Raw genomic sequence first — 27,889 nt, 5'->3', positions numbered from 1 at the left:
TCATCCAGGATGGCACATCAATGCGAGCTGTGGCAAGAAGGTTTGCTGTGTCTGTCAGCGTAGTGTCCAGAGCATGGAGGCGCTACCAGGAGACAGGCCAGTACATCAGGAGACGTGGAGGAGGTCGTAGGAGGGCAACAACCCAGCAGCAGGACCGCTACCTCCGCCTTTGTGCAAGGAGGAGCAGGAGGAGCACTGCCAGAGCCCTGCAAAATGACCTCCAGCAGGCCACAAATGTGCATGTGTCTGCTCAAAAGGTCAGAAACAGACTCCATGAGGGTGGTATGAGGGCCCGACGTCCACAGGTGGGGGTTGTGCTTACAGCCCAACACCGTGCAGGACGTTTGGCATTTGCCAGAGAACACCAAGATTGGCAAATTCGCTACTGGCGCCCTGTGCTCTTCACAGATGAAAGCAGGTTCACACTGAGCACGTGACAGACGTGACAGAGTCTGGAGATGCCGTGGAGAACGTTCTGCTGCCTGCAACATCCTCCAGCATGACCGGTTTGGCGGTGGGTCAGTCATGGTGTGGGGTGGCATTTCTTTGGGGGGCCGCACAGCCATCCATGTGCTCGCCAGAGGTAGCCTGACTGCCATTAGGTACCGAAATGAGATCCTCAGACCCCTTGTGAGACCATATGCTGGTGCGGTTGGCCCTGGGTTCCTCCTAATGCAAGACAATGCTAGACCTCATGTGGCTGTTCCTGCAAGAGGAAGGCATTGATGCTATGGACTGGCCCGCCCGTTCCCCAGACCTGAATCCAATTGAGCACATCTGGGACATCATGTCTCGCTCCATCCACCAACTCCACGTTGCACCACAGACTGTCCAGGAGTTGGCGGATGCTTTAGTCCAGGTCTGGGAGGAGATCCCTCAGGAGACCATCCGCCACCTCATCAGGAGCATGCCCAGGCGTTGTAGGGAGGTCATACAGGCACGTGGCGGCCACACACACTACTGAGCCTCATTTTGACTTGTTTTAAGGACATTACATCAAAGTTGGATCAGCCTGTAGTGTGGTTTTCCACTTTAATTTTGAGTGTGACTCCAAATCCAGACCTCCATGGGTTGGTAAATTGGATTTCCATTGATTTATTTTTGTGATTTTGTTGTCAGCACATTCAACTATGTAAAGAAAAAAGTATTTAATAAGATTATTTCTTTCATTCAGATCTAGGATGTGTTGTTTAAGTGTTCCCTTAATTTTTTGGAGCAGTGTATAATGATTTACATATTTTCATAAAAAATATATATTTTGATGAATTTATTCATACCATTTCATCCTTCCACAAAATATAGTCCCGACACAAATCTAGGGTTGCTACCCAAGCCGGCTGGTTCTTCGTTCTATCAGTTCAGTTGCCAGAGACGCGACCCGGTTGTTCTGTATTTATGGACGTGACCCAGTCGTTCGTTCTAAATGTTCCATTGCCATACTGGCTGGCAACGTTCTTATCCCTTGCTTGCTTGCTAGCTAGCCAACTCCGGCTAACTTACAGTCATGTCAAACAGTGCAGCCAGAATAACAGCAAAGTAGCTGCATTTGCATTTGTTTAAGCTGTTTTCTAGTGACATTTTATTTGGCAACATCCATAACATTGAGCTAATAATGCGTGACTTTGCCTGGTGTAGAAAATGTGCTCTCTCGTCAAGACACTGTTATTCAGAGGAGCTAGCCAACAACACAGCTAACAATCACTTCAAACTGAGGCTGTAAAGACGGCAAACTAGCTGCACTTCATTTTGTTTTGCCTGTTTTCTAATGATAGCATCATTTTTATGGATATATACAAAGAACTGACTCATGATTTCGACTGGCTGAGAAAAGCAGACAGCAAGGTTTATACAAATCTCTGCTGTTAAAGTAAATGTTAGTTAAAAAAATAGATGCTTTTTATAGTGGAGAAAAAGTTTTAGAAATGACCTGTCTGGGCTGAAGAGACAGTGGATTGCTCAGTCAGATGGAACAGAGGAAATAGGTATTTTAACGTCATAGATTTAGCCTGTGGTAACTTGTGGAATAGACACGGCTGGAATGCGGTTTTAACCAATCAGGATCAGACCCATTACACTTTATGCAATGGGTGGATGACGGCAGGGTGTGGTTTTGAATGGAACTACAGAAACAAATCATTCTGCACTACTTTATCTTTTTTTCTTCTCCTGCTCGTCCTTCCCTTCCTGCCTTATCTTGTGTCTGCTGCTCTGTCAGTCTGATTTGAACTCAGACTCTGATTCAAGCCGTCCTTCATCCCCTTCTCTGGATATGATGGAGAACCCTCGCTTCGCTAAGCCCAAGGAACAGCCCCCACCCTCGCCTCCACCCCCACGCCCCAAGTGGCAGGTACAGTCACGTCACTCTGGTGTGTGTTGGGACCATGAAGGGTCAGCCGCTGCATCATAAACTCAATAAATCCCCCCCCAACATGAGCCTATGTTAACAACAAAAGAACCAATAGTCTTCTAGACCAAGAGTCATTGAAAAGACACCCCTTTTACGCCACCCTGGAGGTTCGCCCTCTACTGGTTGGAGGTCTGTGCTGCTTCACACATTGCTTTGTGTGTATATCTGCTTTCAGCCGTCCATCTATATGCGACTCTTAGAAGAGCCTGCAGCCGTGGCGCAACCGACTCCCCTTCACGTTCCAACAAGGTCCTGGAGTCCTCCTCCACATGATGATCAAACACAGGCCTCTCCGCGCGCAGACTTGGTGCAGCAGAGAGTGTGGATTCCACACACCGAAACCCCAGATGACGTAGATTACCCAGAACAACCTTCTCCTGACCCCATAGGGATGGGCCAGCGCCTAGAGAAGCTGGAGGACAAGATGAGCCAGGTGACAATGAGCCTCCATTATATCTGTCTGGACACACCATGTTAGCCCCATTCACAGCTATGCCTTCTGCACTCTCACAGTAAAACATTTTTTTTTGCGTGGAAATAGATTTTTATGCCCATTCAAAATAGTAAATCCACATGTGCCTTAGCCACAAAAGTCTAGCAGACAGCACAACTCGGCAACAAAAACAGAATTTTTCAAAGGATTCAAAATTGCCATACCCCACATCATCAGCTTTACTATGGATTATGTTTGCTGTTCAGTATTTATTTGCCTACTTCCTGCCGTTTCTGACTTTCACACTTGCTTTTCTTTCCTTTCCTTGTTGCTGTTCTAAAGAAAAAAGTGCAAACCGTAACTACCGGGGAATTTAACAGGAAGAGTATAAAGGAGAGGGCTGTGCTTCTGCGTTCGATGTTTCCTGAGTCCGAGACTCCTCTAATGAAAGAGTATAAGGTGAAAGTGTAGCGCCACCCCTCGCCTGCCTGCCTGCCTGCCTAACCCCATCTAAGGAAATGAGGCACAGTATATTTGTGACCCTGTACACAAGTTCTGTTTGACCGTCTCAGACTGTTTAGAAAGATACAATGTCACCAGTCAAACTTACTCACATTTTACAGAGAGTGGAGCATGTTTTTGAAGGCTGGTAACAGCTTGGTAATCCATTTTAAATCCATTTGTTGGCAGAGGTTGTTTTCTTGCAGCATGTCTTGTTTCCATGGTGTTAGTTCTGAGAATTCCAGGTCAGGTGACTTCTCTCTGCATGATGAAAGTGGCCCGTGATGATACTAATGAGTGAACATTAATATCTTCACTAGAAAAGATAAAGGTTTGAGCTGTTGAATTTTTCTCTGACCAATTGCTCCTCTCCTACTTATATTCAGCTTGCATCTCCTCAGTCTTTTTGGGGTGGGATGTGAAGAGCTAGATATTTTAGAGATTGCTCTCATTTCTGATATGAACCCTTTTTTTTACAGACGGATCGATCTGCCTTTGTTCCTAAAATCACTTCAATACGCCCTGTCTCTGAACCGTCTGCTCTTTCTTGCTTCTCTTCTCTTACCCCAACATCTCCTGTGCATCATTACAAGGTAAAAACGACTGCCACTAGCAGTGCCTTGTTGTGGTCCTGACCAGCCCAAACCTAAAAAATATCAGCTCACTCTGAATGTTTTTTATGGTTTTAGTGCAATGGAAGTGCTGCATCAAGTAGACTCAATCAAACGCCAATCGAATGTCCTGTGAGTTATCAAGCTGAACCCTTCAAGCCTGACATGTCTGCCGAACAGGTACCAGTAATTTGAAATGCATTTGAAGTATAAGAATAGAAGAAAGACTCAACTCATTCCGGCCATGTTTTTATTGGTTTTAGTGCAACGGGAATGCTTCGTTAAGTAGACTCATTCAAAAGTCAATTGATCGATTCGAAAGCTGTCATTCTGAAACATTCAAGCCTGACAAACAGGTTTCAGTTAAAAAAAATAATAATAATATTTTGTAAAAATAGTGGAAAAAAAGACTTAAGTCAGCTCACTGTGTTTTTGATGATTTAAGTGCAATGGGAGTGCTGGATCAAGTATTCAAAAGCCAATCAATCGATTTGAGAGTTACGAAGCTGGCCCTTTAAAGTCCACCGAACAGGTATCAGTAAAAATCTCACTCTACATTTGACAGGTAAGAACAGAAGACACTGTCGCGTCAGCTCACTCTGAACATCATTTATTTAGCTTTTAGTGCAATGGGAATGCTGAGTCTCTAGTAGAATAACTAGATCGGAGTGTTAGCGAGCTGAACCCTTAGTCTGCCCAACAGGTATCAGTAAAAATTTGAAATGTAAAAAATAGAAGCTTCTTAGAGTGCACATATATTAAATCAGCTCACTCGTACCATGTTTTGTTGGTTTTAGTGCAATGGGAGTGCTGCACCAAGCGTAATGATTAAAAAAACAATTGATCAATCTGAAAGCTGTCCTGCTGAGCCCTCTAAGCCTGCCAAACAGGTAGGAGTAACAACTTCACTGTCTGCATGATTTCTGCATCTCCTCTCATGTCTGAGTAGAAATACATGTCTTTTTGTTTTCCTTCATCTATACTATTCTGATCCTTACTTTTTCTGTTTCCCTCTCTTTTTTCCCCCTTAATTTCTCCATCTTTGTGCTGCTCTCTACCTCTGTGACTGGGTTCTGTTAGAGGACAGTTGGGAAGGTCTCTTCTCACATAGGTGCTAGGGCTGAAACTCTAGCTATCCTTTATGAAACTGACCACAGGCCTAATGCCTTGCCGGTAAGCACAGTGTGACTAACAATTATGTTTGTGCCAACACAGCCCAGTGGGAATATACATCACAAGACACACAAGTGGGCTCTATATCTATTACCACCACAAGCTTCAGGAGTTTTGGTAACCTTCTAAACAACAATCATGTCATGTAGTATCCTGTAGCAGTAGACATCTGTTATTAGTAGGAAAGATGATGCTGTTCACTGTAAACTGTAAAACATTCTGACCTGAATCTTACTGGGACTTCTCCAGTCATGAGCCATGGTGTTTTGTGTAAAGGGCCTTCAGGGGCCACAGCAGTAGTAACTCCATGCACTCATGTGGGTGCCTGTTCACACAGTGTTTGGCCCCACTTCAGGTCTTCAGGTCTAGAGCAGTGAACAGTGTTTTGCTTTGCCTCACTATGCAGGCAAAGCAAAAGCGAAATGCAATCTTGTGTAGAGCTTTGTGAAACCAATGTATTTGACCAGTTAGTTCTCTGTTATGGTCCCGAGAATTGTTGATTCATCATCTCTGTTGTTGATTCATTATCATCTCTCACTGGGCTGGATAAATGCCCTACTAATATGACACATTAGGAAATATGTTCCCATTCCATGTTATATTATTCAGCTACAGTTGCACTAGTTCCATCTCACTGCCTGCCTTAACATCCACGTTATGGTTAGGTGTTGAGACTTGTTAGGTGGTCACACCACCACTTAATATTGTACACTGTTAGAAGAAAGGGTGCTATATAAACTCAGCAAAAAAAGAAACGTCCTCTCACTGTCAACTGCGTTTATTTTCAGCAAACTTAACATGTGTAAATATTTGTATGAACATAAGATTGAACAACTGAAACATAAACTGAGCAAGTTCCACAGACATGTGACTAACAGAAATGGAATAATGTGTCCCTGAACAAAGGGGGAGTCAAAATCAAAAGTAACAGTCAGTATCTGGTGTGGCCACAAGCTGCATTAAGTACTGCAGTGCCTCTCCTCATGGACTGCACCAGCTTTGCCAGTTCTTGCTGTGAGATGTTACCCCACTCTTCCACCAAGGCACTTGCAAGTTCCCGGAAAATTTCTGGGGGGAATGACCCTAGCCCTCCCAGACGTGCTCAATGGGATTGAGATCCGAGCTCTTCGCTGGCCATGGCAGAACACTGACATTCCTGTCTTGCAGGAAGTCACACACAGAACGTGCAGTATGGCTGGTGGCATTGTCATGCTGGAGGGTCATGTCAGAATGAGCCTGCAGGAAGGGTACCACATGAGGGAGGAGGATGTCTTCCCTGTAATGCACAGCGTTGAGATTGCCTGCAATGACAACAAGCTTAGTCCGATGATGCTGTGACACACCGCCCCAGACCATGACGGACCCTCCACCTCCAAATCGATCCCGCTCCAGAGTACAGGCCTCGGTGTAACGCTCATTCCTTTGACGATAAACGCAAATCTGAACGTCGCTCCTGGAGGGGGAAAAAAAGTGCTCAGTGCAATCCTGTCTGGTCCAGCGACGGTGGGTTTGTACCCATAGGCGGCATTGTTGCCGGTGAAGTCTGGTGAGGACCTGCCTTACAACAGGCCTACAAGCCCTCAGTCCAGCCTCTCTCAGCCTATTGCGGACAGTCCGAGCACTGATGGAGGGATTGTGCGTTCCTGGTGTAACTCGGGCAGTTGTTGTTGCCACCCTGTACCTGTCCCGCAGGTGTGATGTTCGGATGTACCAATCCTTTTCTGGTGTTACACGTGGTCTGCCACTGCGAGGATGATCAGTTTTCCGTCCCGTCTCCCTGTAGCGCTGTCTTAGGCGTCTCACAGTACAGACATTGCAATGTATTGCCCTGGCCACATCTGCAGTCCTCATGCCTCCTTGCAGCATGCCTAAGGCACGTTCACGCAGATGAGCAGGGACCATGGGCATCTTTCTTTTGGTGTTTTTCAGAGTCAGTAGAAAGGCCTCTTTAGTGTCTTACATTTTCATAACTGTGACCTTAATTGCCTACTTTCTGTAAGCTGTTAGTGTCTTAACGACCGTTCCACAGGTGTGCATGTTCATGAATTGTTTATGGTTCATTGAACAAGCATGGGGAAACAGTGTTTAAACTCTTTACAATGAAGATCTGGGAAGTTATTTGGATTTTTACGAATTGTCTTTGAAAGACAGGGTCCTGAAAAAGTGACATTTTCTTTTTTTTTTTGCTGAGTTTAGAACCAACAATGCTCAATGACTCACTTCATATGGCCCTCAACCATCCTCATTGTTAGCAGTAGACAACTACGGTAACAGCTTGCCTATTACGTTGTTCTCACCGTATCACTAACCGGCTGCTGCTGTTGTCTGTCTCCTGACAGTGTATCGTGCGGAAGGAGTTCCCTCAGAACCTGGGAGGCAGTGACACATGTCACTTCTGCTCCAAGCGTGTGTACGTGATGGAACGACTCAGCGCTGAGGGCCACTTCTTCCACAGGGAGTGTTTCCGCTGTGACGTCTGCAGCTCCACACTACGCCTGGGAGGACACGCCTACGACTCCCAACACGGTATGATGCTGACACACCCAGACACCAGCCACTCTCCCACCTGGGGACAAAAGTGGTTTGTGAATTAATTTGATGTTTAGTGTCAGCCGGCATGTGTTTTTAGTGTTTTTTGCGTTTCAGGCAAGTTTTACTGCAAGCCTCATTATTCTCAGCGTCGGTCCAGCCTACAAAGTTCAAGCAAGTTCTTGAGGAGAACGGTAAACGGCTTTCAGTAACAGCCAAACATAAACACAGCCATTTTTACTTATGAGGTATTCATGTTATTTTGGACTTCTTTTTATGTGTTTTACGTGGTCTGATTTCAATTGTATGTTGTGTCAATCACACACAGGAGGACCAGGGACGTCTGACGTCTTCGCCAGACCAGAGTGACCCCTACTCGGCCACGGACAGCCTGCAGAGCCAGCCCTCAGGTACCCTGAGTTCCTTCCTTAGGAGAAGCCTGCGTTGGCCGCTGCACGCGGGCCGGGCAGTGTGTGGGAAGCCCTGCCAGCTGGCCCGCTGGGTGCATGGGGCGGTTGGCCAGGCAGGGCTCCACCTCATAGACCACTCGGAGGACTACGGCTTCCTGTACGAGCTGCTGAGTCTGGGCATGCCCCTACTGAGCATACTGCACGAGCTCCTGGGCCAGATGTACATGGAGGCTGAGCAGCCTCAGCCTCACGGCCTACTGCACTAAGCTCAGCAGCGCCTAGGCCTCAGGCTCACCTAGAGGGGGCAGAGCCTGATGCCGCTGGGCCTCTGGGTCTCATGGACTTAATGATGCACTTGTACTGTACTCGCTGCTATAGCACAGGCACTTGCTTCACAGTCTGTACAATGCTCTATGCAGACTGGTTCAATTTCAAAAGTCTTATTTGTTCTTCCATGATTTTGATTTGACGCCGAGAAACACATCTGTTTGTTCATCAAAGTATTATAGCAAGTGTGACACATGGTCCTTAGCATTTGCGGTCATGCATCTTTTCAATTGCTTGAAGTCTTTTATTTCAGTATTCCCATGCTTATGTTTGGGTTCCACTTGTATTTTTAACTCCTAAGTAATCCACGAAAGGATCCACTAAAAGCACTTTAGTTGACTTGGAGGGGCTGCTAAGGCCTGTGTGTAGTGCCTGGTGTGCTTGTGATGTGGGAAGGTAGAGAACGAAGTCCTGCTATGCTTCTTGAACTGCACTGCTATATTGCACATGTGCAATGGAAATGCCAAACAGTATTTATTTTCTGACAATAGCTTTTTTTCTGTAATTAAGATGATTCTGGAGACTATTTTGTTGGAATTTTTTAATGTGTACATTTTTGGTTTTAAAACAGCTTTCACACAGTATTATTTTTGATTTGTCTAGGCCGTTTAATGGAACACTCATTTGATTTTAGATGTATCTGTTTGAAAAACGGATTCTTATTGTTGTAAAATATTAGATAAGTGGGGTAGAAACAGAGATGTCTGGAAAGATTCAAATTTTTACTTCCTACACCAGGTACTGTAGCAAATTCTGCCAAAAATAGATTTTTATTTAAAATATTTAGTTTTTCTTTTGCTTTTGTTGCTGGTTTCAAAAGCCTTGGAATTAATGCACAGTTATGCACATATTCTAAGATGTGAATTATCACAAATGTTTGTGCTGAAGTGTTGTAGATGTTCAATCAATAGCTTGTTCTGGTAGTACAGTTATTACTTATTTTTCTGCTAATTATCTGTTATGGTACAGTGATGCAACAAAGCTTTTATTTAATTTGTGATTCTAAGTACTTGTGTGTCTTATGTTTTCCCTTCCATATATCCCCATTTTCATTCCTCCATTCTTTCTTTCACTTCATATGTAGACTGTTTCAAGTTTCCAATGCTGCAACCTCTGATTGGCTGAATTGTGGCTGCAGGAAGGTGATGGCCTGCTTGGGTCACGTGATCAATAGTGTTGCTTTGCATTAGCTGCCTTCATAGCTCTTCTTAACCCCACATGTACTATTCATGTTGAGAACTAGGCATGGGTCTTGTGTATGACAACGAGTTAATTTAGTTAGCCACGCATTGTTTGTTAATTGACGCATGTTTCGAAAGCCTTCCATTCCTCCAAGCTAACCCACATGCTCAAGGTCCGCATGCCTCTACGTTTTTGGCATGCAGTTTTTTTCAACCCATCTGACACATGATAACCTCCCTGTCTCTACTTCTCTGTATGTCCCCTTGTGATTCTCTGTTGCAGAAGGTGCTTACCTCTCAGAAACCTTCTCAAAGGCTCTCTCATGTTCCTCCTAATACACAAAGCTGAGCTCATTGCGCTTGAGAGGATCCTATTTTTGGGGGGAGGGGGGGCACAATTCTGCATGTCAGCTCCAGAATATTTTGTTGTTCATTTTAGTTGTTTAAGAATTTGTCTGCTACCTTGTATTTTTCCATAGTGAATAAACGGGTTGCTTAATTTATGCTATTTAAAGCTGTAAGTATAAATAAATTGATTTGATTACAGAAGTTACTTGCTTCCTCCCTTTTTTTTATTAATTTTTTTACTTGCAAAATTTACCAGCTATTATCCATGGCTTAAGCTGTTAAAAATTAGCTGTTTATGGTTGTCATATAGCATTTCATGGTTGATCCATTACATTTATAACATTCTCACAGCTTTCAAATTAACAGCAGAATTAACGATTTAAATATTAAAGACTTTGGAAAAAAAGGCATTTTTTTAAAAAAAGAGCTTTTTTTTGCACCAGCAGCCTCACATTAATAACCCTGTTAAAAACAACCTCTGTTCACAAAAGAAAATACTGTCATTTGTTGACTGGCACATTCCCATGCACTTAACCACATCTGATATATATTTTTAATCCAAATAGCACAGTCACTTACTGCCACAACAACAAACGATACATTAGACCTAATACAAAAGCGTCTCAACTATGAACTGAAATCAAATAATAGTAATAGACCATTGCATGTATCCTTTCACTTTATGGCTTTGTCTTTAGGGTCTTTCTCATCTTTCCTGTTGGGTCACCTCTGGGTCAAATCTGGTCTGCATTATAAGAGTTTATTTGCAAGTGGTGCTTTTCTGTTATTCTGCATTGGAATCCTAACATAAATCTGACAATCAATGTTTGGGGAATTACCATATAGGTTAAGTAGGCTATCGTTCATGTATGTGTGTTGAAGCTGTGTTGCCTCGATAATTACACACGCACGCACACTTCCACAATATACTACACAACCTAAATAATCCATTCAGTTGATTCCGATACTGAGCATGCCCCATATATTTACGTATATATCTAGATAATGTTTGTATAGGTTTTTTTCTTTTCTTCATGGTTAGCAAATGTAATTAAACTAATTGGAGGAACTTCTCAAAAGAATGTATAAAACAATGTCAACATGGCTTCAGTTTGGTTCTGTAAGTAATCACTAGCATGAATGTTCCCTGTAATGTCTCATGTCACATGGTTGGTGTTTCTTAAATGTTTTATGTTTAAACATGATGCTTTTCCAAAGTCGCAATTTATACCTGTATATACAGGTGACTTCCAAAATAAAAGAAACGCCAACATAGTGTCTTAATGGGGTGTTGGGACACCACGAGGCAGAACAGCTTCAATGTGCCTTGGCATAGAGTTCCAGACACTTGTAGAATCTATCGGATGGATGCGACATCATTCTTCCTTCATAAAATTCCATTATTTGGTGTTTTGTTGGTGGAAAATGCTCATCAAACCATTCAGTGACCACTCATGCCCTGTGGATGGGGGCATTGTCCTTCCTATGGGATCATAGCCATGGTAGCCAAAATAATGGTTCTGACAAGGTGGAATACAGCTGCGACCGGAAGTGACTTTCGTAGCAGGTTAGGAGAACTTACACAATAGGTTAGGAGAATTAACGTAGCATGTTAGGAAAATGAGGTTAAGGTTAGCTAAAGTGCTCTCCTAACCTGCTACGAAAAGTATATTCCGGTCGTAGCTGTACTCATCTAGTCACAATGCTGAGCATTTTTATACATGACCCTAAGCATGATGGGATGTTAGCACACCTGTGTGGAAGCACATGCTTTTAATATACGTTGTACCCCTCATTTACTCAAGTGTTTCCATTATTTTGGCAGTTAACTGTATAAAATGTATCAATGAGACTGTTCACTGCATGCTGACTCATGCAAATATACACCGAGTATACTTAAGCAATAAGGCCAGAGGAGGTGTGGTATAGGGCCAATATACCACGGCTAAGGCCTGTTCTTACGCACAACGCAACACGCAATGCAGAGTGCCTGGACACAGCCCTTAGCCGTGGCATATTGGCCATATACCACAAACCCCCGAGGTGCCTTATTTCTATTATAAACTGGTTACCAATGTAATTAGAGTAGTAATAATACATGTTTTGTCATACCCATGGTATACGGTCTGATATACCACAGCTGTCAGCCAATCAGCATTCAGGGCTCAGACCACCCAGTTTATAATAAACATTAGGAACACCTTCCTAATATTGAGAACAGCCTCAATTCGTCGGGGCATGGACTCTACAAGGTGTCAAATGCGTTCCACAGGGATGCTGGCCCATGTTGACTCCAATGCTTCCCACAGTTGTCAAGTTGGTTGGATGTCCTTTGGTTGGTGGACCAGTCTTGATACACACAGGAAACTGTTGATTGTTAAAAACCCAGCAGCGTTGCAGTTCTTGACACAAACCAGTGTGCCTGGCACTTGCCACCATACCCCGTTCAAAGGCACTTAAATATGTTGTCTTGCTCATTCACCCTCTGAATGGCACACATACACAAGCCATGTCTCGAGGCTTAAAAATCCTTCTTTAACCTCTCTCCTCCCCTTCATCTCAATTGATTTGAAGTGGATTTAACAAGTTAAATCAATAAGAGATCATAGACTGACGGTGAATCCAGGTGAAAGCTATGTCATGGAAAGAGCAGGTGTCCTTAATGTTTTATGTACTCAGTGTATAAAGTAAGGTCAAATGTTTGTTGTTACCATAGCAATAATGTAACCTGGGACTGTGTACTAGACAGTTAGAAAAGCGCCAGACGTAATTACACGTAGTAAGAGTAGTAGCGTTCCAAAAAAGCTTACTCACCAAAGCTATCCTTGTTTGTTTATGGTAAACGTAATGTCATAAATAGCTATACTAAATCTAGCAGATTGTATAGCCTAATAAAATGGGTATGTTTTCAGGGCGTCACTACAGATACACGGGCCTGTTGAATGGACTGTACACCCGCATGGTGCCTGAGGTGGCAGAGGAGGAGGCCATGGACACAGTGGACCTGGACACCGACAGGACGTGAGTCCACTAGTACAGCACAATGCTCAGAATGTGTCCTTGTTCACATTCCAAATGGATATTTGCCATTTGCTCGTTGTGTCTGTTGTCTATGACCGTTTGCAGTGCCGACTCGAAGAAACAGGACCACTCGAATACTTCTCTCCAACCACAAGATTCTGCACAAGAGAAGAAAGGTGTGCAGGTCTCCCTGACATTCACCGCCATGAGAAACACATTGGCCTTCTGATTTTTCCCTAGCTACAGCGACCGCTCTTTCCCTATTCTCCCCGTCCACAGCCGTGGCCTTGTAGCAGCCTAGCTTCTCTCCCAGCATCATTACAGACATCAGTCTGGATGTCTAGAGCATGTAGGAAATTATTCCATCCGTTTAGCGACGTAGCCCTGGTCCTGTGGGATATAGACATTGTTTATTATGCTCTGAGTGAGTTAGGAGCAGCTCACCCTGCTATGTTTCCCCCAGTGTGAGACTCTCACTCCTCCAGTTAAGGCTCTGAAATCTGGGTGGGGCAGACAAAGCCGTTCTCCCTTATTAATTGAATAGTTGTCTTGGCATGGGGAGCCCTGAGCACTGTGAACAGCCTGAACATTCTGTTCGGCTGCACGGATAGGGCTGTCTGTTGGCTGTCTATAGACCACATCTGTTCTGTTCTCCACGCTACTTTGGCTGGGCTCAGTTTTAGGTTTGTGACGCCAACCCATGGCTGAATTGGAGGAACTCTGGAACGAGATCTCATTGGCTTAGTTTACATGTACATTCAGAACTATACTGTAGCATCGTTTATCATTGTTGTGTGACAGACATCCAGTTCAAGTGTGTTGGCACAGATCAGTACTGTATGTGTTACTTATTACGTATTCTCTCCCTCTCCTACCCACACCTGTAGAACCTTCCGATTCCAATTCATCTCTCCTGTCTGGGAACAGCCGATGGAAGAGGAAGATCCGTGCTAGTGAGTAGACTATCTGCTGTTGACAATCTGACATGATCCTTATACATTATCTGGCCTATCCATCAACTCCTGTCCTTATCCTACAGGCATCATTTCACCCCTTCTTATGCCCTACTGTGGCTTTACTAGCTCGGTGATGTTTGTGCTTTGTAGAAGTGTTGTAAAGAGCTGTTGCAGTTAGGGGCCTGCGGTGCGTACTTCATGCCTTTTAAGAATCCCAATGGGTCATTGACCTTCAACTCTCTCGCTGTCAATGCAGTAGTAAGCTATACTTCTAGCGGGCTATCCCTGGAGTTTGTATATACCAACTCATCATCCATTTATGGAGTTAGACCTGAAGGACTGTAAAGCCCCATGGTTAAATAGAGCAAGATAGTGGAGATTAAAATCCAATCGGACCACTAATGACTTTCTACTGATGGATATAAGGTGTATCGTCATGCAAGAAAAACACTTTTAAAGTTAGTGAGAAGGCCTGAGTGTCAGAGCTGTTCTCGCCACAATAGAGGGAGCTGGTGATCTCTGGGGAAAAGAGTTTTAATATTCGTTTTTATCTGGAGTTGTCTACAATTGAATGAGATTAGATTAGTGTTTAGAAAAGGGACATTTTTCGGGATAAACAACATAAATGTGCTCTCTTGCTGATGAAACGCAATAATTCTGGTTTCTTCAACTCCTTTGAACCATAAGGGTTTTGCATACATTATTTAAAAATTTCCCACATGATTGGTCATTCATGCGTGATGACCCTAATGTTATGCACAATGACAACACAGGTTTATTTAGCATATGCATGTTAATGTGAATGCATCCGAGTAGTGCGTTAAGTCTGACCTACAGCAGTGTGTTGCTGTATGAGCTCTGATGAATGTATGTTATCTATACTGAACAAAAATATAAACACAACATGTAAAGTGTTGGTCTCAGGTTTCATGAGCTGAAATAAAAGATCCCAGAAATGTTCCATGTGTACAAAAAGCTTATTTCTCTCCAATTTTGTGCACATATTTCTTTACATCCCTGTCAGTGAGCATTTCTCCTCTGCCAAGATAATCCATCCATCTGACAGGTGTGGCATATCAAGAAGCTGATTAAACAGCATGATCATTACACAGGTGCACCTTGTGCTGGGGACAATAAAAGGCCACTCTAAAATGTGCAGTTTTGTCACACAACACAATGCCACAGATGTCTCAAGTTTTGAGGGAGGGTACAATTGGCATGCTCCCTGCAGGAACTGGCAACAGCTCTGGTGGATGAGGTTTGAATGTTAATTTCTCAACCATAAGCCACCTCCAACGTTGTTTTAGAGAATTTGGCAGCACGTCCAATTGGCCTCGCAAACCGCAGGCGATGTGTAACCACCCCAGCCCAGGACCTCCACATCCGGCGTCTTCATCTGCGGGATCGTCTGAGACCAGACAGCTGATGAAGCTGAGGAGTATTTCTGTCTGTAATAAAGCCCTTTTGTGGAGAAAAGATAATTCTGATTGGCTGTGCCTGGCTCCCCAGTGGGTGGGCCTGACTCCCAAGTGGGTGGGTCTATGCCCTCCCCGGCCCACCCATTACTGCGCCCCTTCCCAGTCATGTGAAATCCATAGATTAGGGCCTAATTCATTTATTTCAATTGACTGATTTCCTTAAATGAACTGTAACTCAGTAAAATCGTTGAAATTGTTACATGGTGCGTTTATATTTTTGTTCAGTATATGTTGTACTCTACTCCTTTAGCTCTCCCTCTCATCCTGGTGAGGCACTTCTCACATGAAAACGCTACAGAAAAAGAGGAGCCCACCATTGAAGAGGACAACTTTGATTTCAACGTGATTGAAACACCAGTAAAACACAAAATTCATACAGATACTCAACAATTTCCTATGTTATAGAAACATTTCACGTATAAACCTTTTGCAATTGAGCAATAAAACAATACTTTGGCATTTTTTCAGCAGGTCTCCCATGATGGTCCTAAACTACCTCCAGATTCTCCGAATCAGAATCCATCGATGGGTAAAGAAGCGCCTCCTGTCACCAAAGTGCCACAGCTGCAGGAAGCAGTCGGCCCAAAGAAGAGGCTGACCCTGTCCCTGTCTGAGAAACAGAAGCTCCTAGACTGGAACCTGGTTACTCCGGAAGAGGCCCGAAGCCCTGGAGGAGGAGACCCATCCAAACACTACAAACCTGGGGACCAGATCCTCCAGAAGGACCCATTGCCTCAGGTAGACCCAGAGACAGAGCCAGTCCCAGCTCAGCCCCAGCCGGCACCGTCCATGTTCCAGATTTGGGCAAATGCCTTCAGAAGGTCTTTTGGAGTACCAGGGACAACCACAGACTCCAACACAGTTGTCACCAGGAGGAACAACAATGGGCCCACCAAACCCAGGCCTCTGTCTGACGGCGCCTTCAGCTTTATCTCCCTGTTTGGGGCTACTGCTCAAAGCCAGGAGGCCGAACCAGTGGGAGTGGGTCAGAAGAGCCAGCCGACCCCACACCCATGCAAGGCCTCCATGGGTGATAGACCCGCAGACCTGCCCACGCTACTGGACCAGGTGTCCCTAGGCAGCAACAAGTCCATGGGATCCTTCACCACAGACGACATGGCCTCACTGCCACCCAGGAAGCACAACTTCTTCTCCTACCTTAGGCTGAAGAAGAGAGAGGGGCCGGTGAGCGTGGGAGCGGGGGTTCTGGAGAAGGACATCAGGACCATCCTGTCCAACATCAGGAACAAAGGTCAGGGGTCAGGAGGATGTGATGAGCATTATGATATGCTTCTACTCCTTTGCCATCCGTGGCTATTAAATGCTACAATGCTATAATGAAATGCTAGAAATTAGATTACAATAGTAGCCTATACTTGGTGTTTAATGTTGATGGGTTTGGATTTCTGAGCTTTAACTATTATTAATCATTAGTTATAATAGAGACATGAGGGGTGCCATAGCCGGGGGTTTACACTAGGAGTTATCTGTAGGAGGAAGGGTTATGGTGGGTGCAGTTAAGCTTGGGAGTGGCTGAGTGCAGGGAAAACGGTCACATGTGGCAGTACTGATAAGAGGAGAGAGCCATGGATAAGGGGGTTGAGGTCACATTAAGGGAAATGGAACCGTTTATTGTCCGTATCACTTAGTTTCCTGCCTAGCAATAAAGATGCAATGTTTTAGCGAAAAGGAGGAGACTCCACCCAAAGTGGGGTACATATACCACCAGTATTATAACCATGTCTTTGTCGATTCAGCTGTTCGATCCTTTGGGAAGAATAAACTTGGTTTAAGCGTTCATAGTGTCCGTCGAGTTCTTACTCTGATAATTAGAACCTAACAATGTAAATCACATAGTTGAAGTGGGTGTACAACTACAGTTTGAAGACCACTGCTCCAGTTTAATGTCCTTGTGTCGTCTCATCTATACACAGCCTCCAGCGAACAGCAGAAGGATGAGTCCAACTCCTCAAGTGACGATGAGCTTGTCCCAGCCAAACCTTTGTCCCAGCCGAAGGTAAGAGCCCTCTTCCAAAACTCTTGCATCATTCCTCCCTGCCTTTCTTAGACGTAATCACTGATCATGATGTTAAATAATGGGTGAAAGCACCAATCCATGTCATGTCAGATCCAGTGGCGGTCTGTGCTGTTTAAGATGAGGGAGGACGTTTTTTTTATGAGCATGGCCTTGTTTCTATTACAGAATATTGGATGTCTGTCATTCATATTCCATTCACCCAGTTCAATGTAACATCGATAGGTATAGTCTGCTACATGATACTCTAATTTTCCCTATACCCATCATGAGGTTGCTATAACCTAGCCTATGAATTAACGTTTACAACGTAGGTGCACACAGGTCGAGAGAAAAGGTGACAGACAGTGACACATGGACAGACAGTGACACATTCAATACCACCTTGCACACTCTTGCCTGCATCTAGCTTATCTAGGGTCATTAGTCCAACAATTGCAAACGAGAGTTTCTATTGGACAAATTCATTTTACATTTTTTTTGCTTGCTTCCGTTTAAGATACGTTATTCAACAGAATCGGTGGAATGAATACAACCCTGATCACGCGTAAACACAGTTCACTTTCATAGCAGCTACCTTGTATTCCTTATTGCATCTATGCACTCTCCTCCTCTCACCTTTTCCCTTCGTTTGTGGACTTCAATGCACAACACATCAGCTGTATGTGACCAGGCGAAAAAACCTTTCCAAGCCAAACCATATCAAAACCGCTGCACACAACCTATATCGTTGACCCCATATTAGCTAAATGAACATCCTAGTCAACATAGCTAATAGAACTAATGCGTTAGTAAACCTGCTACAATCATGGGGTAACGTTATAGTGTATAGTCAGTAAGCAGTTTAGCAGTTACACCGGCAGGCCCCAGTGGCAATTAATACAACCAAAAGCTTACCTTGACTTGGAAGAGTTTCAGTGTTGTGTTGGATAGTCATAGCCAGCTAGCTAACATGGCATCCCTCTGTTTGAGCCGGGTGTTTCAGAAGGCTAAACTAGATAGCTGCATTTGCTTGCTAAGTAAGTAAGTGAAACTGAAAGTGAGAAAAAAATGACTCTCTCTCTTGCTTCTCCTTCATTTTTCAAGAAATGTATTTGTTGAAAACTGTTCAACTATTGTCTTTTTACCTCTGAGTCAATTACTCAACACATTTTTTGCACTGCCGTGCTAGCTAGCTGTAGATTATGCTTTCAGTACAAGATTCATTATCTGATCCTTTGATTGGGTGGACAACATGTCAGTTCATGCTCTAAGAGCTCTGATTGGTTGCAGGACGTCCTCCCAAAGTTGTCATAATTACTGTGTAAGTCTATGGAAAGGGGTGAAGACCAAGAGCCTCCTAGGTTTTGTATTGAACTCATTGTACCAAGAGGAGGACAGACGCTAGCTGTCCTCCGGCTACACCATGGTGCTACCCTACAGAGTGCTGTTGAGGCTACTGTAGACCTTCATTGCAAAACAGTGTGTTTTAATCAATGATATGGTGATGTGAATATATTTACTATAGTTTTATCTAAAAAGGATGACTTTAATGTTTTACAGTTTTTATTTTTATGAATTTCACTGAGGATGGTCCTCCCCTTCCTCCTCCGAGGAGCCTCCACTGGTCAGATCAGTGATTTTAGATGCAGCTCTCCTCAGGGTAGAGGATACCGAGGAGGCATGAAGAGGCCGGTGGGGAACAGATAATCCATCCTCCAGTAGAGAGTGATTATTGGGAAGGCTGAAGGAGCACATCATGACTTGTTCTTATCATTTTACATACAGGGAGGAAATCCCACTCTGGTGTTGTAGTAGGTCTGGGCCATGGCTTCACCGCACACACTCCACCCTCTCATTTTGAGCACTGTTTTTTGCACCTCTCTGTTAGGATCAATCTCTGCTACTTCCGCCAGGTCAGGATAAGTGCATGACATGTTGTGCACAGAATACTAATAGTTGTGACTAAGAAAACAGGGTTCAACTCTGCTGAGGTAAGTGGTATGTGACACTGTCTTGCTGGTCTGTGTTTAGACCCATGGGAGCTCAGAGAGACAGAGGAGGAGGCAGGAGAAGACTGTGATTCAACAGGACAAGAGAGAGAAGCTGAAGAGACTCCACAGAGCCCAGGTACAGTAGAGCACATAAACAACAGAACAGCACTACCACACAAGGGGCTTCTGTGATCATTTGCCGTTCATTTACATGTTTTATAGACGGGTTGGTAGTTTAGCAAAAAAACCGAGGCATGCGCAACTATGGGGCAAAACATACGGGTTGGCTTAGATTGTTGGCAACATGTAAGCTATATTTCGTCCCTGATGTTTATTGAAAACACAATGAGCACTTGTTGTCTCTCAAATACATTGTTACAGTTATTGGTTAGCTAGCTATCGAATTTGAGCATATTAGCATTGACATGAAATCAGTCAAAACACCTTAAAACAAGACATGGTATCAATAACAAGATGAAACGAGCTGAAACGAGCCCCTTACGATTCCCCACATGGTAGTTTCTTGTCCTTCTTGCTAACAATCTGGCCATCCAGTATCACAACAACACGCTGACTTCTGCCCCATGGAAGTGGGGACATCGTTTTCGTGACGTTGTCAGCTAACCCATCTACATAGATTTATTTTTCCTGATACATTTGAATCACTCATGAACTCTTCCACAAATGTGTTTGATTTGTTGGGGAGATGAATGGAATATAAATATTATGTGTCGCGCTACATTGCGAGACTGTCTTGGTTGATTCGGACCTGGTTGTTTATTGTGTGAAGGTCATACAGAGGCAGCTGGAGGAAGTGGGGGAGAAGCAGAAGGACCTGGAGGAGAGAGGGGTGACCATTGAGAAGGTCCTTCGAGGCGAATCCCCAGGTGAGCCACGCTGAGTCCCAACTGCATGTACTGTACCTTTGGCGAGTACTGTACGTTTGTCATCCCATGCTGTGTGGATTCCAACAGCTGCACTGTATACAGTATGAGTGAAGTACATAAAAGTGTATCCGTTCAGTTGACGTATCTCTGTCTCGTGGCTAGAGAATTTTATGAATTTAGGAGAATGGATTGGAAGGGTCAAAATCAGAATGTTCAGTAAGTTGCCGTCCTTGTCCTTGCTTCAGAGATGCCTTATTCTCTGAAGGTAACACACAAAGACATGGCACGTGAAGACTGAGCTATGAATAGAGAGCGGAGAAAAGCATGGCTGATAATGGAACCGTCTTAATCTTTGTTTGACCTCAGCCAAGAACATACAGTCGAGGCACGGAAATACTGTATTCAGAAAGATCTATGCTCGTTCTAGTTGACCTGTTTCTGTGGGGTTTGAAAGTGGCAATGCTTCTCTAATCATTATTTCAATTTCCTTATCTAGAGTAGTCTACAGTCAGAACTACTCTGATGCCTTTGCTAGGAAAATACGTAATAAAAATGCCACCAAATTATAGTCATTTGCATTCAAAATAACCTTAACAACCAAAATAACCTCCAGTTAAAATTGTTTTGAAAACACTACAGTGGCAATTGGCCTTGTGAAGAGAGGAGGGTGGTGGGAAAGCTACCCATGTTTCATTACCTCTGCACATCGTGATATACAAGTTAGCCATTAAAGACAGCCATTTTAGAATGAAAAACAGTCATTCCTTTTAACAAGTCATATTTTTATGCTGATAATCATAGTCCTCAAGGGTAAATTGTGTTTTGCCGGAATTGTAAATGGGATTTTCATACGTTTCTCAGAAATGTATTTGTTTGTTCTGCACCCTTCAGATAAATAATTATTGGGAGTTTAAGCATAGTTAGCTGTTACTTTTATTACAATTATATTAAATTAGATTACAGTGCATAAAAGCACACAGAACTGAGTAATGCAATTGTTTAATCCAAGTTTTTTTCCTTCTATTCTCAAATGGAAAGCACATCTCCTTTGTAGAGTCATTTTTGTGTAAACTCACGTTTTGTTCAATAGTCAGGCTCAATGTTAAAAGCCTCCACTGAATGACTGAGTGTATCTTGTCTAAGTACCATTGAGACAGATATATTAACAGGCAGGCTCCTCTCAGTACAGTGAATGACCTTGCAAATTCTGATTCTAAAACTACACAGAGATATTTTCTTGTGATGCAGCAGTGGCAGCCATTGTGTGGCTGTTTTTGCTTTGTTCGGATAATTGCATTATAGCGAAGGGCTCTTGGCTCAATAGACTCTTTGTTCATTTACATTATTAACATACTCCAAATGGATAGAAAGAGGGCAGGGGGTAGGTGTCAGACAATGACAAGTTTATGTGCATGGCAAGATTCTGAGTTTGAGAAAGGAACACAAGGCTTTTTCTCAGAGTTTAGACTTTGTATCTGACTCTCCTCAATCAAAATAGATTTATTGTCTAGGTAAAAAAAAAAAATGAATCAATGGATGTTTGCAGGGGTATTTGGAGGCAAGGGTCACAGTGCTGTACAGTATGTGGCAATGGTAGAGAAGGACTTTCCTCTTAACTGAATGACAACAAAGATGGCATAATGTTTCAGAAGATTTACAAAAGGCACGAGGAGCTGTCGTTCAATCAAACACACTCTTCTAATGGGTCTAATATGTGATATCTGTAGTTAATTTAACTCTTCGTGTTAGTAGCTTTGACATAAAAATCCATTTCTCCGGATCCAGTCACCCACTAACTTGTTTAAATGACACACTAGTATGGAGAATGTGCTTATGCAGTTTAAATAAATACCTTTAGCCTGTTGTCTGCGCGTTACACTTTCATGCTATTACATTTTCAAAAGTAAACTTTTTAAGCTCCTCTGATAGTTACGAAGTTCCATTATAAAGTGCTTTATGAAGTCGCTAGCGTTAGTATTAGGTCGTTCCACGAAGTGATTGCCTTCTGCGTCCCTTTTGAGATTTTAAGTAGAAATTGTGGGCCAATATTGAATTTTAAAAGTTGGTTGCATTAAGATTTTAAGTAGAAATTGTGGGCCAATATTGAATTTTAAAAGTTGGTTGCATTAAGATGTCAGTTCAACATCTATTCCACGTTGGTTCAATGTAATTTTCATTGAAATGACGTGGAAACAATGTTGATTCAACCAGTGCTGAAGTGCCAAAAAAAGCTGAGGTGCCAAAATTCAGCATTTTGACATGTCCCTCCATGTGACTTCTAGGAAGGTTTTAACCCACTTAACCCCAACATTTCTCCAGGTTCACCTTCATTGTAAAGCCTTAGTTATTTTGCTGCTTTGGCAAAGTCAATTTTGAATATTATTATTTATTTCATGTGATTCATTTACGTCTGTCCCTCATTTTAAGGTCAACCCTGTTACATGAACTGAACTCCTGTTCTAATATGGTGAAACTATTCCTTTTTAAATGTGTTTTTTCAAAATAAACATTGAACATCTAATAGTCAAATCATAGTGTATAAGTAGGTGAGCTGGTTCTACTCTTTTTGGCCATTTTCTGGTGTTTTGTGGTGGAAATCTGAGCAGGTCGAGCATAACACACCAACCCTGTTACGCATAAATAGACAGGCTAGAAATGTTTGAACAATAAATACAAATTGTGAAGCTTGCGTTCAAATGCCACTCTCTGTTCCACACAACAAGCTTCCAATCCCCTTGTGACAGGGGGATTTATGGCTGATTTAAGATGAAATCGTCAACCCTGTTACTTTATGTGGCGCTTAATAGGCACTTTCTATATTCATTTGAATTTTTTATTTATTGAGATGGGAGAACACTTTTTATGAAGTTGAACGAAAAGTGAAAATCTGGTGAAAATCTAGCGTTTTTTTTCTCCCACCAAGTTATACCGAATTGATGGAATGACCCATTTACGTTATAGGCTCATGTACAGTTGGACGATTACTATGTCCATCTACTGTATAACCTTGTGACAGGGAGCTTATTAGTCGACCTTGGACTTAATGAGGAATGAAGAAACGGGATGATCAAACTTCTATATGGGGTTGGGGTAACTGATTGTGACCTTGCTCTCTCCCTCTATCAGACAAAGGTGATGGTCTCTCTGATGAGCACGAGCTCCTTCAAATGTGGTTCAAGCTGGTCCTGGAGAAGAACAGACTGGCACGCTACGAGGAGGAACTGGTCATATTGTAAGTAGGAAAAGATGAGAGGCACAGTGCATTCTCAGACAGTGACCGCCTTATGGAGTGAAGAGTGTTTGAAATGGGTTGTCTTGTCTGTTGTTAGTGCTCAGGAACTCGAGCTGGAGGACAGACAGAGTCAACTACAGATGGATCTACGATGCAGGATGTCCATAGACGGTATAGGTCACACACTGTGTAACTGTAGTGTAGTACTGTGCAATTGTAGTACACAGCAGTTCCACATTCTGTACTTACCACTGTTACAACTGGTATACGTTTGCACCGCTGCCCTTTGTCCGCTGTGGCCCTTTGCAGATTCCAGGAAGAGCTCCAGTGAGCTGGCGGAGGAACAGGAGATGCTGACAGAGATCATGAAGGTGGTGGAGAGGAGAGACACTCTGGTCAGCCTGCTGGAGGAGCAGCGGCTGCAGGAGAGGGCTGAGGACAGAGACCCGGAGAGCCTGGTACTGTCTAGAGGCTACCAGTTCCACTGGACCTGAAGAGAATCAGTCCTCTGGGGCAGGGAAAAGGCTACAGCACCATGCAGCTCCGCAGGCAGAAGAGACAAGTGACTTCACTACTAGTGACTACCCTACTGGATTTGGCTGCACGTGGCATGATGACCCTTTTGAATATGTATATCAATTTGACTTGTCAATTCCTACTTGAGGACCACACCTCTTATGAACCTGAGAGTTGTACAGCAAGTGTCTGTATATGCTAGTCTCTCGAGACAGCCTTCAGAGATTACTGTATGCCTTACAAAGAAAACCTCTGAATGTATGCAACCTTATAAATAGAATAATATAAAACACTTTGTCAGTTGCACTGGAAAGCACTTATAAATGCTACAGAAACCCAAAGATTCAGCCTATCAAATGTGTTTTCCCTCTCAAAGAAAAATATTGCTTATGTACAGTACCAGTCAAACGTTTGGACACACCTACTCATTCCAGGGTTTTTCTTTATTTTTACTATTTTCTACATAATAGTGAAGACATCAAAACTATGAAATAAAACATATGGAATTTTACATTTGATTCTTCAAAGTAACCACCCTTTGCCTTGATGACAGCTTTGCACACTCTTGGCATTCTCTCAACCAACTTCACCTGGAATGCTTTTCCAACAGTCTTGATGGAGTTCCCAGGTCAGGTAACTGGAGGCCAGGTAATCTGATGCAGCACTCCATCACTCTCCTTCTTACTCCATCACTCTCCTTCTTGGTCAAATAGCCCTTACACAGCCTGGAGGTGTGTTGGGTCATTGTCCTGTTGAAAAACAAATTATATCCCCACTAAGCTCAAACCAGGTGGGATGGCGTATCGCTGCAAAATGCTGTGGTAGACATGCTGGTTAAGTGTGCCTTGAATTCTAAATGAATCACTGACACTGTCACCAGCAAAGCACCATCACACCTCCTCCATGCTTCACGGTGGGAACCACACATGCAGAGATCCTCCATCTCACAAAGACACAGTGGTTGGAACCAAAAATCTCAAATTTGGACTCATCAGACCAAAGGACAGATTTCCACCGGTCTAATGTCCATTGCTCGTGTTTCTCTGCCCAAGCAAGTCTCTTCTTCTTGGTCTCCTTTAGTAGTGGTTTCTTTGCAGCAATTTGACCATGGAGGCCTGATTCACGCAGTTTCCTCTGAACAGTTGATGTTGAGATGTGTCTGATATTTGAACTCTGTGAAGCATTTATTTGGGCTGCAATCTGAGGTGCAGTTAACTCTAATGAACTTATCCTCTGCAGCAGAGGTTACTCTGGGTCTTCCTTTCCTGTGGCGGTCCTCATGAGAGCCATTTTCATCACAGCGCTTGATGGTTTGACTGCACTTGAAGAAACTTTCAAAGTTCTTGACATTTAATGAATTGACTGACCTTCATGTCTTAAAGTAATGATGGACTGTCATTTCTCTTTGCTTATTTGAGCTGTTCTTGCCATAATATGGACTTGGTCTTTTACCAAATAGGGCTATCTTTTGTATACCACCCCTGCCTTGTCACAACACAACTGATAGGCTCAAATGCATTAAGAAGGAAATAAATTCCACAAATTAACTTTTAACAAGGCACACGTGTTAATTGAAATGCATTCCAGGTCACTACATCTTGAAGCTGTTTGAGAGTGTGCGAAGCTGTCATCAAGGCATAGGGTGGCTACTTTGAAGAATCCAAAATATGAATTTTCTTTTGATTTGTTAACATTTTTTGGGGTTACTACATGATTCCATATGTGTTATTTCATAGTTTTGATGTCTTCAGTATTATTCTACAATGTAGCGAATAACCTTTAAATAAGTAGGTGTGTCCAAACTTTTGACTGGTACTGTATATATATATCCATTGATTCTTGAAGAATATAACTTATAAATGCCTCATGATCTTAGTTCAACTGTCACACTCCATGAGAACCCAAACTATATGCTTGTTTTTCTCCAATGTTTGTAAACAATGTAAACGTAAACTAACACTGTATAGCCTCATAGCATGGTTAAAACAATCATGTTGATATCATGGATGGTCAGTCCTTGCATCCATAGCTCTGTCTGTTATTCTGAGAGTGGTTACATTTCTCCAGGCCTACCCGTCAGCTTTTTACCAAAACAGGCGGGATGGACGTTTATTTATTGTTTCATCTGTGGATTTACCCTTTAAACAGCTGCATATTATCAAGATATCAAAGTGTTGCCAACAAAAAGTTAAACAATAGGCCTATAGCAAATGCAGCATATGGCATTCATTTTTCACATGTAAATAGCACTTTTCAGTAGTACTCAAACCATGCAATTCCATGAGAGCAGCATTTCTTTTTCAACTGGAATCAATGAGCGCAGTCAGTCCTCCATGACAACAAAATCATAAACAACAGATTAGGGCTGACTAATAAATCCTTCGTTTTGGGGTTATGCTCAGGTAACACAATTTGGCTAATATATACTTCCATATTTCCAAGTCCTATTCTTGAAGATCAAGGGGTATAACATTTATTGGAATGACTAATTCTGATAGACTTTGGTTTTTAATGTAAAGATTGTATTATTATATGTAGTAGAAAGAAGAAGCCTACATAACCAACCCAAAGTAAAATTTAACATCCATATATAACCAGCTATGTAAACTTTAACATTGATTTATCCTGCAGTAGATGTGGTTAAATTGGTAACCTACATTGTTGTCTTCTTCTAATGCCTCTTAAGGGGAAAGTCATCTAAAAGTAACCGAATGTAATCAGATTACGTTACTGAGTTTGGGTAATCCAAAAGTTACGTTACTGATTAGAATTTTGGACAGGTAACTAACGGATTACATTTAGAAAGTAACCTACCCAAACCTACCCTGAGTGCCGCAGCAGTCTAAGGCACTGCATCTCAGTGCTAGAGGTGTCACTACAGACCCTGGTTTGTGTAGGCCGTCATTGTAATTAAGAATGTGTTCTTAACTGGCTTCCCTAGATAAATAAAAATGTATTTAAAAAAAAAAAACCTTGGCAAAGGGTGGCTACTTTGAAGAATCTCAAATATAAAATATATTTTGATTTGTTTAACACTTTTTTTTTATTACTACATGATTCCATGTGTTATTTCACAGTTTTGATGTCTTCACTATTATTCTACAATGTAGAAAATAGCAAAATAAAGAAAAACCCTTGAATGAGTATGTGTGTCAACTCTTGACTGGTACTGTAGGTAGGGGTAAAGTGACTAGGCAACAGGATAGATAATAAACAGTAGAAGCCACGTATCTGATGAGTCAAAAGAGTTAGTGCAAAAAAGGTAATTGCAAATTGTCGTGGTAACTGTTTAGCAGTCTCATGGTTTGGGGGTAGAGCTGTTTAGGGTACTGTTGGCTCCAGACTTGGTGCATCGGTACCGCTTGCTGTGCGGTAGCAGAGAGAACAGTCTATGACTTGGGTGGCTGGAGTCTTTGAGAATTTTTAGGGCCTTCCTTTGACATTACCTGGTATAGAGTAAGAGGTCCTGGATGGCAGGGAGCTAGTCCCCAGTAATGTACTGGACCGTATGCGCAACCCTCTGTAGTGCCTTGCGGTCGAATGTCAAGCAGTTCCCAGCAAACATAACCCCATTGGCCTCGTGGGTATTTGGTGGGCAAGGTGGACAGGGGCTAGCCCACAAAAAGCCATAAGTCCACACCTACCAAATACAGGCTATCCCAGCATGGGCCAGCCCACAGCCATCCCACACAAAGCCCAGCACGGGCTAGCCCACACCAAGCCCAGCACGGGCCCTTGGGCTCAAATGTTCTAAGCCGCATTGGACCCACATCGTGCCAATGTGGGCATGTTTGCTTGGAAAAGATGGGCTTATTTCAGGCAAAGTATAGGCTGACCTCACCAGATATGGCCTGCCCACACTGGGCAACAC

The 27,889-nt window shown here is 43.0% G+C and overlaps 1 protein-coding gene across 13 annotated transcripts in view; it reads left to right on the top strand.

Annotated features, from left to right (window-relative positions):
* Positions 1 to 24,359, top strand: part of LOC115152261 (protein-methionine sulfoxide oxidase mical2b) — a 73,105-nt gene extending 48,746 nt beyond the window's left edge. For 6 of the 13 annotated variants that reach the window (XM_029696935.1, XM_029696939.1, XM_029696938.1 and 3 more), the window contains 21 exons: positions 2,216 to 2,347; positions 2,583 to 2,840; positions 3,183 to 3,299; positions 3,821 to 3,934; positions 4,031 to 4,132; positions 4,398 to 4,484; positions 4,750 to 4,842; positions 5,033 to 5,125; positions 7,465 to 7,651; positions 7,772 to 7,848; positions 7,983 to 8,064; positions 12,833 to 12,941; positions 13,047 to 13,117; positions 13,829 to 13,894; positions 15,626 to 15,732; positions 15,844 to 16,627; positions 17,310 to 17,392; positions 19,424 to 19,519; positions 20,174 to 20,270; positions 23,397 to 23,502; positions 23,600 to 24,359. In XM_029696935.1, the coding sequence (XP_029552795.1) occupies positions 2,216 to 2,347; positions 2,583 to 2,840; positions 3,183 to 3,299; positions 3,821 to 3,934; positions 4,031 to 4,132; positions 4,398 to 4,484; positions 4,750 to 4,842; positions 5,033 to 5,125; positions 7,465 to 7,651; positions 7,772 to 7,848; positions 7,983 to 8,064; positions 12,833 to 12,941; positions 13,047 to 13,117; positions 13,829 to 13,894; positions 15,626 to 15,732; positions 15,844 to 16,627; positions 17,310 to 17,392; positions 19,424 to 19,519; positions 20,174 to 20,270; positions 23,397 to 23,502; positions 23,600 to 23,996 (3,258 nt within the window). In that variant the 3' untranslated portion in view covers positions 23,997 to 24,359. Of the gene's footprint in view, positions 1 to 2,215; positions 2,348 to 2,582; positions 2,841 to 3,182; positions 3,300 to 3,820; positions 3,935 to 4,030; positions 4,133 to 4,397; positions 4,485 to 4,577; positions 4,676 to 4,749; positions 4,843 to 5,032; positions 5,126 to 7,464; positions 7,652 to 7,771; positions 7,849 to 7,982; positions 8,065 to 9,855; positions 10,122 to 12,832; positions 12,942 to 13,046; positions 13,118 to 13,828; positions 13,895 to 15,625; positions 15,733 to 15,843; positions 16,628 to 17,309; positions 17,393 to 19,423; positions 19,520 to 20,173; positions 20,271 to 23,396; positions 23,503 to 23,599 lie in introns of those variants that run through there. The other 7 variants (XM_029696942.1, XM_029696940.1, XM_029696941.1 and 4 more) reach the window with 7 other exon arrangements.
* The last annotated feature ends 3,530 nt before the right edge of the window (positions 24,360 to 27,889 follow it).

Source organism: Salmo trutta, chromosome 17, assembly GCF_901001165.1.
Source record: "Salmo trutta chromosome 17, fSalTru1.1, whole genome shotgun sequence".
NCBI classification, from domain to species: domain Eukaryota; kingdom Metazoa; phylum Chordata; class Actinopteri; order Salmoniformes; family Salmonidae; genus Salmo; species Salmo trutta.
The sequence above is the reverse complement of the archived record's forward strand: the minus strand, read 5'-3'. Positions and strand labels throughout refer to the sequence as shown.